The sequence below is a fragment of the Egretta garzetta genome, unplaced genomic scaffold, assembly GCF_000687185.1.
Source record: "Egretta garzetta isolate BGI_Z169 unplaced genomic scaffold, ASM68718v1 scaffold108, whole genome shotgun sequence".
Classification (NCBI taxonomy): Eukaryota; Metazoa; Chordata; class Aves; order Pelecaniformes; family Ardeidae; genus Egretta; species Egretta garzetta.
In genome coordinates this window covers 8053172-8072429 of record NW_009260614.1, presented here as the reverse complement: position 1 = coordinate 8072429, position 19258 = coordinate 8053172, and the positions used below count along the sequence as shown (strand labels likewise).

Here is a 19258-nt window from a genome sequence, read left to right as displayed (position 1 = left end):
CTGCCGGCAGTGGGTATGGCCATGCAAGCGGCCATCTATCTTCTTGTCATGTACCTGCAGCTGCACGTTGCTTATTTTCTCCTTGGACGCATTTTGAGTGGCCTCATGGGAGACTACAACCTGATCCTGGCTAGCTGCTTCGCCTACGTGGCTGACACCAGCGACAAACGTGCACGTACATTTCGCGTCGCCATCCTTGAGGCATGCCTTGGCATTGCGGGCATGCTGGCCAGCATCGGCGGTGGTCAGTGGCGCAAGGCACAGGGGTACATCAACCCCTTTTGGCTTGTGCTCGCTGCCAGTCTTGCTGCTGCTCTCTATGCCGCTTTCTGTCTTCAGGAATCAGTTAAACAGCAGAAACCAGCCAAGCTGTTTACGCTCAGTCATTACAAGGCTGTCTACAGACTGTACACGGCCCCGGAACACTTGAGCTCCAGACGGAAGCTCGCTCTTTATTCCCTGGCTTTCTTTCTTCTTGTCACTGTGCATTTTGGAACCAAGGACCTCTTTGTTTTGTATGAGCTTGGCTCCCCTCTCTGCTGGGCCGCTGATCTCATTGGGTACGGCTCAGCTGCCAGTTACCTGGCTTACCTGAGCAGTCTGGGGGGGCTGCGGCTGCTGCAGCTCTGCCTTGAAGACACCTGGGTGGCAGAGATGGGATTGTTCTCCAATATTTCTGGACTGGTTGTGATTTCTCTTGCTACTACAACACCACTGATGTTTACAGGTGATGCCATATTCTTAAATCCCTGTATCTCAGGCTCTTAGCTTAGAGATGCCAGTAGATGCAGGAGCGCGGTGTGCTTCTGGGAGTTCAAGCACGTGGAGGAAGTTCTTTCTCCATTTCAGCTCATGTACCAACAAAACTGTGGCTTGCTAACAGCAAAGTTATCCAAACACTGAAGTTGAAAGTGCAGCCATATAATTCCTAGAATATTAGGTTTCCCAGAAGCTGCATTACACTGCAGACACAGACCAAAGTGCATTGTGAGGTGCAGGAAGGTGAACTGGGTCTAAATGTAGCAGGGAGAAACTGCCTGGGACTGACTTTGGAGACTTTATTTTTCAGCTGAACTTTCCCTGATGTGCTGTATTTTGCTCACAGGTTATGGGATTCTGTTCCTTTCCATGGCAGCCACTCCAGTCATCAGAGCCAAGCTCTCCAAGCTGGTCAGCGAGACAGAACAGGGTAAGGAGTTAGCCACTGTGCTTGAGCCAGGTCCTGAAACACTGTCTTCCTGGAACACTGAAATCAAACTGCTGTGGGAGGTTAGGCATTCACCCTGGGCATTCAAGTTCAGGAATAGTTCATTCATCCATCTGTTTCCAAAACTTTTACAAGAAGCAAGAGTTAAAATGGATTATATAATGAAAAGAAAATAGTTATTTTCCTGACTGTGACTCTTTTCTGTAGATCAGTAACAGTGGGAAGGAACCTGGTGTTGTCAGGGGGTTATATCATTGACCATGGTGAAAGATCATGGATAACCCGTAGGAGTGCATTTGCCTTTCTGTTATTTGTTTGAAGAGCTTGCACTTGCTGTATAGGAATGCCTCTGCAGGCAGGCAGAGGGGAGGAGGGGATCGAGATGGGAGAGGTGAAAGGTGACTGCACAATTCCTGTTTTCTTAAATTAGAATGAAGGTGGCGCACACTTGATACTAGATTTATGATGCTAAATCTATAAAGTGCAGTTTTCTGCTGTACTTAATGTTTAACAAGCGATAAGATGTGCTTGGCAGTAAACAGATCTATATAGCCCTGTCTAAAGCATTTACAATACAGTATCTCTGGTCAGCTCTGGTGATATAAATTCTGAAGGTCAGTGAGGTGGTCCTGGCTACAGAGAAGCTGAGCTACAGAGAAGCTGCCAGGCCAGCACAGTGTGCCTTATCTCTGCTCCCGGCTCCTGCTTGGCAATGCAGACATCAGTTTTCTGATTGGAGGCAGGGCCGTCTCCCCATTAACCTCTCTTTTATCTTTTCCAGGTGCTCTTTTTGCTTCTGTTGCCTGTGTGGAAGGGCTGTGTTCACTTGTGGCTACAGGAGTGTTCAACTCTCTCTACCCTGCCAGCTTGCACTTCATGAGGGGATTCCCATTTCTCTTTGGGGCTATAATTCTTCTTATTCCAGCAGCTATTATTGGGTAATTTACTTCAAATTTCTAAACTTTGCCATAGGACCTGTGAAGTGTAATACGAAAAATACTATTTACTTTACTTAGGATAGAGGCTCACAGTTTTTAAGGTATATTTTCAATTATGCTTATGAGAGGGTGTTTAGTAGTGTCCCAGTGAGCAGAGGTGCAGGTCCATTTCTTCTGGCATCCGAATCCTAGTGATAAACCTACAGTCCAAGTAATGTAGCCGCTGACATTTGAAGTGCTTCAGGATCTCAGTCCACTCTCACAGTGGAATCCAAAATCTGGAGTTGAATTTGAAAGTCCTCCTTTATGGAAGAGATAGAGCTCTTTTAAGCATTCTCTCTTCCTGTTGTTTCTCTATTAACTAAAGCAAAAGTTGTGTCGTGATAGAAAATAAATTCCCTGATAAGTGTTGGGAGAGAGGATGTGTTGGTGTTTGCAGTAGAAGTGCAACAGCTTCTGGCAGGGTCATTTTGTTCTGTTCCTTTGAAACTTTAAAACTCAATTCATTCAGCGACATCCCAGTGTGCCTTCGTAGGCTCTAACTGTTCTTTCTTTCTTAGGTGGATAGAAATCTGGGACTCAAACCATGACTACAGTCACTTCTCAGATGCTTCCCTGACCCCTGCAGATGGCTGAGCAGCAACTTAGCAACAAGGAGTTGGCCAGCTCAGCAGTGTCCATCTGAAGACCACTCTGTATTCTTCCCTTGAAGGACACATTAATGTGGGAAAGACACCTTGCTTGTTCTTACTAATTTTTAAATGCCAAATAGTTGGAAATGATGGCTCTGACTACCAGTAGGAACTTGATTTGCATATGTGAATACCTTCTTGCTGTTGTGTTGGCTCATCTGCCAGAGAAAACCCAAGAGACCCAAAAGCCAATCAAGAGTAAAAGCTATTGTTGGCCATTTGCAAGGCCGGTTAGTGGTTTGGGGTTTGTTGGGAAGGGAAGGTTCTGTGGCATGCTTTTAGTGGTGAGCGAGGACTGAATTGTGATTTAATTGCCAAACTTGTTCCCATCTGAGTCCTGCAGTGTGCAGCAGATGAGCTGTGGTGTGGGTGAGGCCCAGCCCAAAGCCTGCAGAGCGAGACTGAAACAGAAGTACCCAACAGCATGCTGCTGAGGAGAAAGATCTGCACTCCGAATCAGCGTGTTGTCAATAAAAGTCATACAAATGTCACATGCCAGAGTGGCTCCTGCAGAAATCCATATGATGAGCGGTAATTTACCACAGGAGTGCTATAGCTGTCCTTACTGACTAAACCAGCTTTAGCTTTGCGAGTTAGAGGTGTCCGAGAGAGAATCCAGTGCGTGAAGTTCATGTAGTGAGGAGTGCCAGTGGCATGCCCTGCCTGTCTGTCTGCAGCTCAGCCCAGGATTTCAAAGGTCCTTTTGAGAAGTAATAGATCGTGTGAGGATACTAAGATGCAAGTAGGTCCTTTAATTGACAGTTGCCCAAACTGATGAAGTTACGGCTAAAATTGACAAAATTGGGCCTCCCTAACTGAAGACTCTTACATTGCAGATTTGAGGCCCCAACTGTGATGTGTGCCCTAGTGTCACATGAAATTACTGCTGTGCGTATGGCAGAGCCACCAGCAGTCCTTCCTCATCGATACACAGTGGCGTTGGGATGAGCTGGTGTGGGGACAGGACTAGTGTCTTTGAAGATAAAATTATGCCCCAAAATTTTGTGTCAGTGACCTCACTTCTGCTGCCCTTCATAGAATGTGTTGATGCCAGCAAGCAAACCACATGTTTGTGGTGCTCATAATTGTTCTTTTCAAACCATTAAGTGTATTGCCTCAGTCCTATTTTCTTCAAATTGCCATAAAAGAGCAGTTCTGTGTACATTGCATTGCACACACTGTTCAGATGCATGCAATAATGTCCTTAACTGTGAAATAGCTTAGCAGAAATGTTACTTGCAGAAGGAATAAAACCTCCATTCTCTTTTATGGTTCATAAAAAGATAGCTTTTCTCATATGGCTGGTGATGTCATTTGTTTTTGCCTTGTTCTAAGCTTCTCTCCATTATTTTTCGTGCTTCTTCCTTTATCAAAGACTCTGCAGTAGAGAAGCAGCAGGAGGAAGTTACCTCCCTTGCGCTGAATGAGCGTGGAAGAGTCCCGAGTCGCGATTGGGCCTTGCAAGCAGCCAAAGCTCGCTTTTCCTGAACACTGGAGTAAAGCTTGCAGGAGTGCTTAGTCTGTAACCTGACCTTCAGCATGCAGTAAATATGAAATGCTTATATACAGCTTTGTTCCCTGTTCATTAGGAGTTTGTGATAAAAGCAGGCAAATTGGGGAGGAGGGAAGCAGGAGGTGGAGAAGTAGGGAGGCTTTAAGAACTTGGTGTTATGCCACTTGATCTGTGTAGTTACAACCAGTGGACATAGGCAGGAGTTATGTGTCTGATTGATGGGCAAAGCCCAAAATTAGCCTCCCTGCGGAACAGGGCATGCTGTGAGTGTTGCATTAGATGTTTGTAGCTGAACTGATTGTGAAGTAAGGCTTCTCTACCAACAGACTCCATGGACACCAGTGCTCGCAGCTGCTCAATGCTGTGCAGTGAAGTGAAACTTGTGTATTGGCTCTGCTTTCCTGTTCGTGTCAGTGTGCTTGCAAAGGAGAAATTCAATAGGAACTATTATGCTCTATTAAAAAAATTAAAACAAAGTTTTTCTAGGCTGTCCTCCAAGAACTACAACCATGAAGCAAATACATGATCCATGCATCGTGACTGTGGGCAGCAGGTAGAGAGTCCCTGGGGATGCAGTGAGCTACAGCAGTCCATGCAAAGATCAGCGTGAAGGTCCCCGCAGAGAATGGTGCCTGGAGAATGTAAATTCTGCTGCCCCTTCAGAGGATGAGAAAGCACGATGGCAAGAGAGAGCAAGTGTGAGAAGGCTACAGGGAAAGAAGCATATGACACAGAAAAGAGGTGGGGATTTAGAGTATAAACTGAATTTATTAATAACGTCTGATAGAACAACTTTAAATATTTTCTGACATGACACAGCAAAGGAATAAGGAAGGGTGAGAGCAAAGGGATTCATTTCCTTGAGACAGTTCAGACTGTAAGGGGCTGGGTATGAGATGTTTTTTCAAGAGCAGGGCAAGTTCATTAAGGTGACATTAACTGAATGACGAGGAAACAGGAAGAGTCACAGGCTGGGCAGCTGGATCTCATTGCAGGTAAGACACCGAAGCTGTAGAGAACAAGTAAATCTTCTCTATGCTGAATGGTGGGTGAGGAGGTTAATTGCTAGAGAGCTCCTGGGAAATGATGCAATAATCTTACTGTGTGTTACTGTAGGGAGAAAGATCCTTAGGACTGTTTGTGTGGGAGTCCTTTGGTGGCCATGGAGGCCTTGACATTCAATCAGTTACTCAAGACTTTTCCCTGAAGCAGCTCACAAGTGGCTTTTATCCTTTGGCAGAATCACCTTTGGGCTCGTCTGCTGGCTTCCTTGTATTTAATCTGGAGATTAGATAGATTCTATTTCTGATGAATGCTGGGCAGATATAGCTATTAACCTTTCACTGGAGAGCAAAGATGCCATTAACTGTGAGCTGATAAGAACTATCCATAAAGCTGTGATTAAGCACCAGAATTTAACTTTTTTTTTTCTCAAATGTTCATGGATCTAAGCCAAAAGGAAATGTGTTTATGTTCCTGCCAGTTAAGGCAGTCAGTGAGGCTTTGGGGAGAGCCAGGAGAAGGACGAGGTGGCTGAGACTCCTCATTACCTCCTGAAAGGGTTGTGTTATCTTGAGCAGGGATAGGCAAAGGAGCTTACTTCTGCAGGGTGGTGCATCAGCCTGGTCTCCAGACTGTCAGGGCAGGCTGGTGTTCCCTGGGCATGGCTTGCTCTTCCTCCTGTGAGTGCTCTGAACAAGGATGCCTTTTTGCATTTCACTTTGCTCTGCATAAAAAAAGACAAGCTCAGGTAGGAGCTGCAATTTCTGGTCCTAATTGCAAAACGGCACATTGTCAAGAGCCTGCTCACCCTCCAAGTGGGTGTGAGAAGCAGGACAAGGCTGGGAGTGCAGAATTCAGGGGAGGTGTGTCGGGGTGCCCCTGGTTCCTCATCTGCAGTGTTAGCAGCCAGTGCTGCCAGTCCTGCTTCCAACCGGTGCTCACACCTAGCAGCCTCTGCCTGCCCTTTGCATCAACTTCGCTCTTTCCTGATATTTCAAGGTGAGTAGCTACAAAAACACCTGGTGGGTGTTGAGAAGAGGTTGGTAGAAAGAAACAAATGCTATTTGGTATTGCATCCAGCAGAGAGTAGGGACAAACCCTGAGCCTGAGGAGCTTCGCCAGGGTGAGTGGCAGGAGTGAGTGGCAGTCAGCAAAGAGATATGCCAGCTCCTGTTTGAAGGGGCAAATGGGAGATCTGCTGTGGAGCACCAACAACAGAATAAAGTACAGCCAGTGTACAGTAACTCCTCAAGTACAGAACAGCAATTAGCATCTTCCGTATCTGCACGGATATGTTTTTCAGAGCCACAGTCCAGCCTCCTGTGGCCTACAAGTGTAGACCTGTTAAAGTGGTGAAACTGAGACATCAGATGGAGGGAAGGGGGTTGTTTTAAAAGCACTTTTTGCAAGGACCCCGCAGAAACTTCACATGATCTAAACCCAAACTTCTATCACCAGAGTTAAGAGCACAAAGTGGTTTTGCAGCATATAGGAAGTGAAAGGCCCTCTAGGAGGGCTCATGTGACAAAGGGACATTACTGGGAAAGAGAAAGCTTCCGCTAAGCAATTTAGAAGGCCTCTGTGTGTTATCTTTCCCAAACACAGGGATCTCGTTAGGGCTTAGCTTTTATTTGCCCTTTCCTGCTCTCAGCTTCTGTCCACAATGATATTCCCACAGCACTCAGCAAAGGCCATACGATGCTTATGGACTGTTCCCTCTCAACTGCTCTTCTCTCTCACATGTCCTCTTGCAATGTACCCCTCACCAATTCCCCAGCTTTTGGTCCTCAGAAGATCCCTCCTCTTCAGACATGCTTCTGGGGGAAGCTGCAGCCATTTGCAGGGGTCCAGACAGTGTCGGTCTCCCTGGCACGCCCTGCATTGCGGGAGGTGTAGCCTGCATGTCCTGCCACCCCAAGGTGTGGATGTGGAAGACAACTTGTCCATCCCAGAGTCCACCCTGGCTTGGCTCACCAGACACCGTATAAGTAAGTACATTGGGAAGAATCTAGAAGAAATTTGGCCCCTCATAAAAAGGGGTCACCTGGGAAGTCTCTGGAGGGGGTGAGGCAGCTGTGCTGGTTCTAGGTCTGCCCCAGGGAGGGCAAGCAGTCCAGGCCATTCTCTGACCCAGCCGAGGAGTCCCGGGAAGAACGGCCCTGGAGAAAGCGGATGATTTTGTCGATTGTGGCCTCCTGGTACTCGTGGGACCACCTGTGTTCAAGAGGAAAATTTGAGTTAATTTTTCCATTGTGCCAGATGCCATGGTCAGGATCAGAGACCCCCTTCCTATAAACCAGCTCTCTAGCAGCACCCTTTTCCCCATGGAAAATGGAGGAACGCTGGATGTTGCAGGAAAGCCCCTTCCCCTGTGCCTTGGCAGGCTGGAGGGCTACAAGGGAGTTGGGATGCCAGCCTGGAGTACTGCTGCACGAAGGGGAAGCAGGAGGCGAGAGAAACCCAAGCGAGCTGCAAAACCTGCCAGCATCACTGCTGCCTGGAGGGCTGGGGCCACGAGGATGGGCATCATCCTCCCAGTGGTGATGGGGTGGGGAGCTCTCTTACCCAGAGGAGCCCCAATCACAAAATCAGCAGGACAGTTATGGTGGGGACGTTTGCTTCCTTCGTGCTCTGGAGTACCTGAAGTGACTCACCTCCCCTTTGGCCTGTTCTGCCTCCCTCTTCTGTTTCTCCCAGTTTCCTTGTGCTCTTTGCTACTGCTTGTGCAAGCTGTTCTCTCCAGGTGTCAAGGAACCCCATGGCACAGGTTCCTTTTACTTACTTGATACCATTAAATTTCAGGACAGCCCTCATGTCCTTGGGAAGTGTTTCTGGGTCCGGCCACTCAAAATGATCTGTAACAGGTACAATGTTCTTTCCAGAGTTCAGGGCTGTCACAATCTCCTGCAGGAACATGCAAGTGTCAGCCCATCACCAGCCTCCTCCTCCTCTAGCATCCACCAAGCTCCCATCTGATAGCATCTCCTACCTTGTGCACCCAGTCCTTGCACTCAGGGTCTCCCATGCATTTATCCAACGCATTTGGTGAGAGGACCAGCACAAAATTACGGGCACTCATGACGCTCTGGATCAGCTTGTCCTCAAACTTCCCTGCCTCCAGCTTCTCCACATCGATGAACACGCTGAAGCCATGCAGCTGCAGATGGACCTTCAATAGGCTGGTGGTGAGAGGAGACAGCACTGTGAGGAGAGCTACTGCCAGCGCCTGGGCTTCCCACCACATCAGCCAAGACACGATGAGACAGAGAAGCAGTGGATGGGCTCCCTCAGAAAACAGAATGGCCCTTGAGACGCCAGCTGCCAGTCCAGCCTGTTTATGGGTATCAGCCCACACAGAAGACACGGGGAGCAGGACACTAACTCCCTGCTGTGATCCCCTACAGCCCTATGAGCACAGTGTGAAAAAGCGTAAGTCAGTGTCAAAGAGGGGACAGGGTGGCAGTGATAGGACCGGAAATTAGGCCGTCCACCATGCAGCTTTCAGCACGTGCTGTCCCCATTTGCACTGCAGCTTTTGGCAGCCTCCGCCCTGCTGCAGCTCTCCTAGCTCCATGCTCTTCCCATGACCGATCACCAGCCTCCACTCTGGGCTTCAGCCCAGCACCACATTGTTGCCTGCAGGACTCACCTGGCCAGCTGCGACCCGGTGCTCCTCCGGTAGCTGATAAATACATCAGTCCCATTGGATGCAGTTTGCAGCGTTATAGGGGAGTGAAGCATTTCTAGGCAGAGCAAACGGCAACCAAGTGTTAAAAGTACCCAACAACTCATCCCAAACAACCCTCGATACTCGCCCCCATCCGCCTGCTCTGGTGCAGCGAGCAGCAGCGGGACCCACACCCCTTGCAGCAGTGAGGATGCGGACACGGTGGAAGCCCATATTGATGTGGCAGTCCTCCTGCAGCTGCTGCTCCGTCACCCGGTGCAAGAAGTTGCGGTTGATGCCACACGTCAGCAGGTTGTACGTGTACTGACGAAATTTGGGGTCGATGCTGCCCAGCCAGTCGGCCAGGTTGCTGCGGTCACACGTGGAATAGTTTGCGAAGGTCTTTAGCTCTGTCAGCTCCCGGAAGAACCTGGCAGAGAAACAAATGAAAGCATGGAGCAGGGAGGAGAGGCTGCTGGACCAGACAGGACCTAGAGAAATTTGGTACCACATCTTTTATCTTCACAGGAGAGGATGCAGCTACATGCTGTGGTGAAGAACAGCTGTGTGACTGCTGGTCCTCAGGACACAGAGGTATGAGGAGCTCAGCTAAGGGAGGAGAAGCTCAGGTAAGTTCCCATCTTTCTGGGTAACTTGCAGGATCACACCTCCCTTGTGCTATAGGTCTTTCTCCCCATCCCACACCTCTCCTGTGCATTGGCCCCATTGCAGGAACCCTTCTGGGACTGCATGCTGCACTGCAAAAGCTCTGTCAGTCCAGCTTTTGCATTTTGAGGATCTCTGTTCTTGTCTTTGCAAGAAGGGAAAGGCCACAGACCTTTTCCCTGGCTCTGCCACTGTGGTGATCACCATGAGAGGCCAGCATGCCCTGGTCCTACCTTTTCCGAGTGATACTGGAGTCCATCCCCAAATCCTCCTGCAGTTCCTCCTCTGTCAGCCTCAGGAGAATGTCCCCATCCACCTGGTGGTCCTGCCAAGAGAAATCCAGGCTGGAAAGGTCCCAGGAGAAGCTGTTGGGTGAGATGTTTACACCTCTGCTGCAAGATGCGGCAAAAGGGCCCATCCAGGTATCCCTCCCCCGGCGCACAGCCCTACCAGGAAGCTCTGGCAGTATTTGTTGAATCCAATCTGCTGCAGCCATGTCTGCACCTCACAGGGCTTCCAGTTGGGAACTGTGGGCAGGATGCGCCGAGGAACCTCCTCCCCTATCATGCGCAGCACCTTTTTGGCCAGGGAGGAGGTGGTGCTGCTGGTGCAGTAGCACACCACCCTCTTCAGGCTCTGCGTAGCCCCAATCTCACTGAAAACCTGGGGACACAAAGAGAGGAGACATCGCTTTACTTTCCATTCTCCTCCTGACAACCTGTGCTGGGCCAGCTGAGGACCAGGGTACTTGGTGGGCTCACAGGGGAGCAAAAGACACCAAGATGACACTAAAATGATCCAAGGGCCGGACCACCTCTCTTATGAGGACAGGCTGAGAGAGTTGGGGCTGTTCAGCCTGGAGAGGAGAAGCCTGCGGGGAGACCTGATTGCGGCCTTTCAGTACTTAAAGGGAGCCTATAGAAAAGACAGGGAAAATCTTTTTAGTAGGGCCAGCTGTGACAGGACAAGGGGTAATGGTTTTAAACTAAACCAGGGGAGGTTTAGACTGGATATAAGGAAGAAATTCTTTACAATGAGGGTGGTGAAACACTGGAACAGGTTTCCCAGAGGGGTGGTGGAGGCCCCATCCCTGGGAACATTCAAGGCCAGGTTGGACGGGGCTGTGAGGAACCTGATCTGGTTAAAGGTGTCCCTGCTCACTGCAGGGGGGTTGTACTAGATGACTTCTAGGGGTCCCTTCCAACCCAAAACATTCTATGAAGATGCAGATGTGGCAACTCTTCCCTTTTGCATCTCCTTCCTTCAGGCCAACCTACCCTTTACCTTTGTTTTCTTCTGCCTGGTTTTGATGGCAGCCTCTGTGCAGAGGTAGAAGGCAGCGATGCACTGTGCTTCCAGCCGTGAGCTGTCCAGCAAGAGTACCAGCCGCTGCAGGTCGTCTGCTGTCCTCCCCTGGCTGTTGTCACTGCTGCCCAGCATCTCACAGGCAAACTGCTCCGGATCCAGCGAGGCGATGAACGGCTCCACCAGAGCCAGCGTCCCTGAGCGCTCTACCTCCTTCTCGATTTCTTTGTTGGTGGCCAGCACCGTAATGGCCAGGCATGCGTGCAGGCGGATTAGTTCATCGTCTCTTGAGAACACCAGTGGGAAAAGCCACTCTGCCGTCCTCTTCTCGATCATCAGGCGCTGGTTGGCCTGCCCTCCGTACATGGCACAGTTGGCCAAGGCCATGGCACAGTGCCGCAGCACAATGGGGTCCGTCCAGCGGCACCAGTAGAGGATAGCATCCAGGCCTCCATCAGAGATGAGCTGGAAACAGGTCTCCTCAGTGTGTTTGAACATGTGCTCCAGGATACCAGAGACGCTCTGTGCCAGCTGGGGAACATCTCGCTCCTTGGCTAAGTTCAGAATCACTCCCAGACCGATCCGAGCGATCCGATCCCTGCAGGAAAAAAAGACACAGGCAGGTGAGGGGCAGACAGCTGTGCAGGGAGTGAATACAGTGACTGGCATGTGAACTCCTCTGTGCTTTGGTGGCATTTGGCCCACGAAAGCCAGCTGTTTCCCTGTGGGACACGGCCGCCAGATACGCTGTCAGGCCACAATGCAAGCAAGATGCTACAGGCTGGTGTTGGAAGAACCTGTCTGGGTCAGATAGAAGAGCCTGTGATGAGACATGACATGGGGTGCATAGCCCAGGACCACCACGCCAGAGGCTCTTGTACTCAAGGTAAGACATAATGTAGCAAGTAACAGTGCAGGGTAGGCTAATGCTAGATCTGCTTAGTCAGCTTTGCTGGGGGTGTGTGACCTGCTTTGTGTTCGGGGGTGAAAACTCATTTGCCCCTAACCAGTGCTGTCCTCTGGCTGCTCCCCATATCGGTGCCAAGCCCAGGACAGGGGTTTCACACCTGGCTGAGCAACCATGCAGAACTGGCCACAGGGGCACGCAAGAGCCGGGGATCTGCCTGTCCTGAGACAGCAGCATGGAGGCAGCTTGAAGGAAAGCTGTTTATTTCAGCAATCCTGCACTCTCCTAGAAGAGGACAGCAAGAGCCCAGGGGCAGGTGGCCGAGGGCCACCAGCTGCTGCTCAGCCATGGCTGTCCTTGAGCCCCAGGCTGCAAGGATGGTTTTAAAATGACGCCTGAATGGGGCTGGGCCCTAAAAGTGTAGAGCGAGGAAGGGGAAAACAATGGGCTCTCCCCTGCCCTCCCAGGAGCCTGCCTGGGATGAGGGGGCAGCTCCATCTCTGGCCTTAGAAATGACCCATTTGGTGCCGTGTTGGAGCTGCTCTGCTCACAAGCCACAAGTGCTGGGGTGGTTGCCCCATGCTGCACTGCCCGTGCCGTGCTGCCCATGAGGGCAGTGGTCTGTTTGGCCACAGCAATGGTGGGGTGAAGGCACACCAGTCTCTCCACGCTGGCAGATGGGAAGAGCATTTCTGGGAAGCCTGTGGCCCACATGGCTCATGCTGACCTTGGAGTGGGTTTGGCAGCAAATGCTGCGGAGAGGTCTGGAAAAAAAGCCTCAGCCTGGGACTGGCTCTGAGCCCAGACTTGGCCACGGAGCTGGATGACAAACACAGCCCCACCAGGCCCCTGACTCCCCGCAGCTGCGGGATGGAGCCAGGACTGGTCCAGCTGCCAGCTAAGCACCACTGCTGCTGAGCATGGGTGCTGGGAGAGGTCTCTAAGCCAGAGGCTTGACCCAGTGGGGGACCCTACACCTCCCTGCCATCGCTTGGAGGTTGATGGTGGGTCAGTCTGTGGGGAGTGAGGGGCTGGGGGCCCACGGCTGCTGTAAGACCCGGGCCCATGAACTGTTCCTGGAGCAGAGATGGCGACTCCAGCAGCTGCTTTGTCTTGCCAGGAAACTAAGTGCTGAATTCAGATCCTGCTAGTGATGTTTCCTGGGATTAATTCCACTCTAATGGATTTCCTGATTTAGCTGTTGCTTCTTTTTGCCTGCCAGTGCATGCAGCAAGGCCCAGGCTGCGAGTCCACAACCTTACAGCAAGACACTTCACCCATGAAGCTGGAGCAAGACCGTAAACTTTGGCCAGGTTTCCTCCACTCATGCCCAAAGCCCTGGCTTGGGTGCACCGAAGGAGAGCAGAGCTGGCAGAGACATGTGTTTGCCCACAGGGTCCCAGGAGAGAAGGGCCTGATCCTGACCCAGCTCTCAGCAGGTATATGGCTCCTCTCTGGGACCGGCGTGCTGCAGGCAGTGCTGCCCGGGCCATGCCGAACCAGACAAGGGGCAGAGCAAAGAATTTGCCTGTCAAGGGACTTTGTGGGAGTGCGTTCATGGTGTTTCAAGGGTGAGCTGAATGTGGGCGTTGCATCAGCACTGCTGTGCACTCAGATGTGTTGGGTGCCACGTGTGTACATGCACCTTTGTATATGTACTCATATATACACATACATGCATACACGCATGCTCCCACCCCACCTGTGCTGACGCTTTGGCAGAGCCGGCCCAACGCCTCTCACCTGTCCTGGGGAGCAGCACACCCATCTCCAGCCTCTGAGCTAGGGGCCACGAGCTGGGGGGCTCTGAGGGCTGCTGACTGGCTGACCCCCTCCTTATGGCCTCACTCCTGCCGTGGTCAGCAGCAGAAAGTTTCTGGGAACTGGCTTTGTCCTCCTCCTCCTCCTGCTGCGCTTATGGTTAAGTGGGAGTCATGTCTCTCATCCTTGGAGTTGGATGCTCTGGGCCAGCCAAACCAACTCAGCTCAACTGTGAAGGGTTTCCTGTCTGGGTGGCCCCGGGCTGAGGGTGGCTCATGAGGATACCCCAATCCTCACCAGCATCCCCGAGCTGGGGCTTGGTCCTCCTCCCTCCAGCAGTGGTGGTGGGGGCGGGTCACGCCATTGCCTAGGCATGATCAAGCAAGTTGGGGACACCCGTGTGCAAGTGCTGGGTGTGGAGGGATACGGTGTGGGGCCGAGGGGGGTTGGTGCATTGAGAGCACCCAGAGCAGGGAAATTTGGGGGGTGTGGGTGGGATGGGTGGGGGAAATCCCCGCTGTGCTGGGTGGTGGGCATGCCTGTGGTGGGAAGGGCTGTGCCTGGTTGCAGGGGGCTCTTTGCAGACTCACCTGTTTTCTGCCACCAGGATCTGCTCCAGGAGTTTTCCTGCCTGGCCTCCCCAGCCTGGGCATCCCCCAGGCTTCCTCCACCAGCTGGAAGACCTCGGCGATGGCCCTCCTCATCTCTGCTGGGCCAGCCGCCTGCTTGGCGTGGGCGATGGCCCGGTGCAGGGCAGGAAGGATCCGGTCCAGGGCTGCCCGCACATCAGTGTTCACCCCGGGGGAAACCTCACGGTGCTCCCTGGAGCTGCCCCCGCCTGTCCAGCTTCCTGCCTGGCTCACACACTCAGGCACTGCCAGTCTCTCCGCACCCGACATGGCGAAGAACCGGCACAGTTTATAGAGGGAGACGAGCAAGGTGAGCACCATCGGCATCTCCTAGCACAGCATCCTCGGTCACCCGCCTCTCAGTAGCACCTGGGCGGGGCCACCACGGTCCTTGGGGGGACCCGAGGTGGCTGGAGGGGAGGCACAGGAGGGGAGATGGAGCTGGCCCGGGGTCCAGCCGCAGGGCTGGGCTGCCGGCTCCCTCTCCCCTCCCTGCCCTGCCGGGGATGCAGAGCTGGAAGCGGTGGTAGGAGCTGCCTTCCCAGAGCCAGGCTCAGCATCTCAGGTCCTTGGGGCTGATGTCACCCTGCGCAGGCGCCGCCTCTCCAAGGAGGGGCTCATCTCTGGGCAGCAGCATCCCCCTCCTTGCTGCAGATGCTCTTGCATCCCCCCAGACCCCTCCTTCCACAGCCTGCCCAGCCTGAGCTGGGGCTTGTCCTGCTGTTCCCATGGCCCATGTCCGCCCCTTGCCCGAGCCGCTGTGCCTGTAGTCACCTCCACGGCAGGCAGGCCCCCCTGCCCCGCTGCTTTTGCAGCAGCTCCCCCCAGGACCCTCTGTGACCGCTGAAGGGGGCGCAGGGTGGAAATAAAAGGCCAGGCACTGTGGTGGCCATGGCCGTGGTCACGGTGAGGATGTGGCCATCATGGTACTGTGCTTTGAACCCGTTTGGTATGAGCCTAGGGGGGTAAATAGCTCCCTTTTCGTTGTGGAAATTCAGAGCAGCTCTTCTGGGTGGGCTTGGGATTTGCATGATAAAAGAAAGAGCAGAAGCAGCCTGGGCCCCTTTTATTTTCTTTTTTCCAGGCCAGACGTGCCCAGGGCAGAAATGCTTTGGATACTTCTCGCCTGTGTTGGGAGGAGCAGCTTAAATCCTTGGCTCCAAAACCAGGTTGTTGCCAGCTCAGACTGAGACTTAAATTCAAGTTGATGTTTTGATGCGACAGTGTCGCTTTTAATCCTCTCTGAATCCACTACGCCGGGACAGACAGAGGAAAGGGACGCTATCTCACAGCGAAGGACAGTAAACAAGGCGACCCGAGTGGCACAGTACTGAAGGAGAGGCTCAGCACAGAACCAGTAAGGATTTTCCTGATAAATTATTATTAAGCAGGGGTAATGCTGTTGCAATGCAGCACAGCAGAGGGGTTTGCTACCTTGGAGGAGCCTGCTGCCTGGGGTGGGCTGGGCAGAATTCAAACCATTCCCTTAAGCTTGTCCTGAGAGGAGAACTTTGCTTTGTTTTTAGTTTTGCTTTGCTTTTTGAGACGGATTTTGAGCACCAGCAGCCTGGGCTCTGGGAATGGCAGGGATTCCCAGCCTTACCCTGGGAGATCATCTCCATTGCCTGAGGTCTCCTCACTGGCTCTGCTCAGCCCTCAGCTGCAAGGTCTCCCCAGGGGTCTCTGTCTCCTGGGGTCTTCTCCTGCCATGCTTTGAGCACAGCAGCCAGGGAAAGACTCGCTGAGCCTTGGTGGGTCTGCGGTTGCTGGTGGTTGGGAGTCTGGAGCAGCAGGAGGGAGCTTTGTCTCAGCTGATCAGCAAAAGCAGCTCAGACACTGCCCAGCCCTTCTCCCCCCAGCCTCCCCGCAAGCCTGTGTCCTCTCAGGGCGCTTGTCCCCTGGTTCCTATTCAACAGGGACAGGATGAAGCTTTTGTGCAACACTGGTGCTTGCACCTGGGGATGATGCCAGCCCCGACATAGGTGAGGCCAGGGGGCAAGGAGGGGGGTGATGGTGCTGCAGAAGTCCTGCCCCAGCAGCCCATGTCTGGTGGCTGCCCTTGGCTCACCAGGGCTTTGCAGACAGAAATGCCTTTCGCAACGCCAAATCAAAGCTCTTTCCAGCAAGGCTGGGAGCAGCTGAGGCCGGGAACTGCCTTTATCCAAGCTGGCAGAGGCAAGGCCCCTAGAGAAGCAGGCACCCTGCTCGGTTTCTTCTCTCCCCAAATCTTCCATCACTTATCAAAGCCCAGAGCTGTGCCAATCCTGCCCCAGGGCCGGGACAGACCCCACGGAGCTCCTGGCCCAACAGTGCTGCAACAGCAGAGGCAGACGGAGGCAGTATCTCTGTAGCCTCATGTGCATTTGCTCCTTGCCCCTGATTAAATAACCATCCTGGAGTTATCATGAGCTGCTGAAAGAGCTGAATCAACATTAATTAGTAACCAAAAAGATTGGTCAGAAAGGGAATGATGGGAGCAAAATACACAGGCTTTTGTTTGCCGACTGCAGTGAAAGTGCAGAGGGCTCCTGCTCTCCCTTGCTCCCGGCAGCTCCCCTCTGGCCCTTGGTCCCCGTGCACAGAGGTGGCACCTGCCCCATCCCGAGCTGCTGTGCCTTGGGACTCCCCAGGTCTGCTCCCAGCCTTGCTGACACTGAGAAAGCTGAAATCCCAAGAGCAAGTCCTCCAAACTGGTGATGTTTTGGGCAAACATAAGCCCAGGGCTTTTCCCTTTCCCTCTGAGCATTGCTCCCTTGTCCCCTCTCATTAGGGTTTTTGTCTTGCTGAGACCAGGCTGGGAAATGGCCTCCCCTTGAGAAGGAGGCTGGGAGCTTTATTACCATGAAGTTTGCTATGAAATAAGTGTGGCAGGACCTCAGAACTGGTTCCTGTCTCTGGCTTGCTGTCCCCCCTGCTCTCCAAACCAGTGCACAACCCTCACCCTGGCTGGGAAGGCACTGGCAGCAAGGGCACGGCCAGTGGCTCTTGGAGCTGCCCGCATATGTGGGGAGCCCTGTCCCCCTCCAAATGCACCCTGCTCGGTGTGGGCTGCAGGGGATGCTGGGTGGGAGAGCGTCTCTGCCCCTTTCCCCTCTGTTTTGACCTTGGCCTGTTTGTTTTCTCCCACTGGGGCAGGCTGAGCAAACAGTGGATGCCGCGGCCACAGCCACGCTCAGCCTGCACAGTCACAGGAGGGCTGCGCTCCTGGCCGCCCAGGATGAGGCTGCTCTTCCCTGCCCTTGTGCTGGCCCTGCTCGCCGCCACCCATGCTGAAGGTGAGCCTGAGCCAGCAAGCCCCCCACCCGGTGCTTCCCGCTTGCAGCCAGGGTGGGGATGGGGAGCGAGTGCGGCTCCTGGGCTGATGGAAGGGCTGGGGAGCCCGGGCAGGGTGAGGAGGGGATCAGGTAGTGACCATGGCCACTGGCCATGTTGGCTGTGCCTCACAGCGCGGAGGGAAGGCAAGCAGGCAGCACGCAGGTACCAGTGGTGCCTGGACAAATCCCTGACCATCCTACAGCTGGGCTGCTAGCATGGAGCTGGGACTCCAGCACAGCCTGGTCCGTGGCTCCCGTCCCCACGGGACGTGGGTAGGAGCAGGGAGAGGTGCCACTGTAGTCCTGGGGATGGGGTTACCCATGGAGAAGTGGGGTCCCCCCATCTGGGCTCTGCCTGCATTTGCTTTCACCCCTGGGGCTGGGCTGGGGGAAAGGTGCTGGCCCCGCTACCTCCCCCCGCCCCATTACTGCTCCTGCACTGACCGTCGGCTCTTGCAGACTCCTGCTTGGGCCGCTGCGATGATGGCTTCGATGCGCAGCACAAATGCCAGTGTGACACCCTCTGCATGTACTACCAGAGCTGCTGCAATGACTACTCCACCGTCTGCAAAACCAAAGGTACCAACCCTGCAGCTGCCCTCCCTACTAGGGCATATTGGGGTGGCTGCGGGTGCTCAACACCTCAGGGGCTTGGAGGGGTCCATGCTGGGTCAGCTCTGCACCCACCCATGTCCACAGGGTGAAGTCAGTGCCAGGATTTGGTGCTCAGGGTGCTGCAGCACCAGAGGTTTTTGGAAGCCAGCTCACTGCCACCCACAGTATGGGACCCCGGGGGCCGTGCAAATTTGTATTGTCTGGGAGCAAGGGGCTCCCACACCCAGACCCCGTGGGAGATGCCCAGGGCTCCTGGGGACCAACCTGCTTCCTCCCACAGTGACCCGGGGAGATGTGTTCGCCTTGCCAGAGGACGACTACCTCGACTACAACATTGGCAGAGTAGAGCAAAATGAGACAGCCGCCGAAGAACTGCCCACATCCCTGTTGCCAGCACAGCCCACGCTGGAAAACAAGCCGGACCCTGAGGAGACACCGACAGAGGTGCCCGTGGAGGAAGCGCCCAGCACCACGCTGGATGGGTTTGGGGAGCAGGTCCCCGTGGACGAGCCCGAGGAGCTGTGCAGCAGGAAACCTTTTGATGCCTTCACTGACCTGAAGAACGGTTCTCTTTATGCTTTCCGAGGTACCTTGAGGACCTTTGCCCAGGCACAGGGGACACGCTGCCACACCGTCACCCCACGCTGGTGGTTGCAGTCCCTCCTGCTGTTCCCACCTCCCCTCTCTCCCCAGGGAAGTACTTCTATGAGCTGGATGAGACGAGCGTGCGGCCTGGCTACCCTAAGCTCATCAGTGACATCTGGGGCATCGAGGGCCCCATCGACGCAGCCTTCACCCGCATCAACTGCCAGGGCAAGACTTACCTGTTCAAGGTGGGCAGGAGCCTGGCTGCAGGGCTGGGGGTGCTCCCAGGGTGGCCGGCATGGCTCCCCAACCCACACTGTCCCCACCCTGGCACCCTCCACACACATATGCACACTGTGGCTGCTAGATATCCCCAAATCCCTGCGACTGTCTGGGGCCCCAGGCAGCCACAGCCTCACCACAGAGCTTCCCCATGCTCCCTCCCCCCCGCAAACCC

General features: G+C 53.6%; 3 protein-coding genes and 1 long non-coding RNA gene across 4 annotated transcripts in view; 3 read left to right on the top strand and 1 right to left on the bottom strand.

The window, feature by feature from the left end:
• Positions 1-6: 6 nt before the first annotated feature.
• On the top strand, positions 7-4548 carry SLC46A1 (solute carrier family 46 member 1). Its single transcript, XM_009645050.2, has 4 exons — positions 7-727; positions 1106-1189; positions 1989-2145; positions 2706-4548. Exons 1-4 carry the CDS (start codon positions 16-18, stop codon positions 2779-2781), a joined length of 1029 nt encoding a protein of 342 aa, XP_009643345.2. The 5' UTR covers positions 7-15; the 3' UTR covers positions 2782-4548.
• Positions 4549-7436: 2888 nt separating this feature from the next.
• On the bottom strand, positions 7437-14880 carry SARM1 (sterile alpha and TIR motif containing 1). Its single transcript, XM_009645048.2, is given in 10 exon segments — positions 7437-7566; positions 8135-8256; positions 8342-8531; positions 9002-9095; positions 9214-9449; positions 9919-10010; positions 10136-10348; positions 10970-11588; positions 14249-14293; positions 14295-14880. Coding segments are annotated over 10 exon segments (2061 nt in total). The 5' UTR covers positions 14615-14880.
• Positions 9453-11071, top strand: LOC118452913. The gene is made up of 3 exons (XR_004842798.1): positions 9453-9648; positions 9752-10057; positions 11002-11071. It is a non-coding gene; the product is annotated as an uncharacterized LOC118452913 (long non-coding RNA).
• Positions 14516-19258, top strand: part of VTN (vitronectin) — a 6887-nt gene continuing 2144 nt past the window's right edge. Inside the window, exons 1-6 of the mRNA XM_009645161.2 lie at positions 14516-14597; positions 15372-15644; positions 17423-17562; positions 18061-18180; positions 18497-18802; positions 18910-19049. Of these exons, the coding sequence (XP_009643456.2) occupies positions 17439-17562; positions 18061-18180; positions 18497-18802; positions 18910-19049 (690 nt within the window). The 5' untranslated portion in view covers positions 14516-14597; positions 15372-15644; positions 17423-17438. The remainder of the gene's footprint in view (positions 14598-15371; positions 15645-17422; positions 17563-18060; positions 18181-18496; positions 18803-18909; positions 19050-19258) is intronic.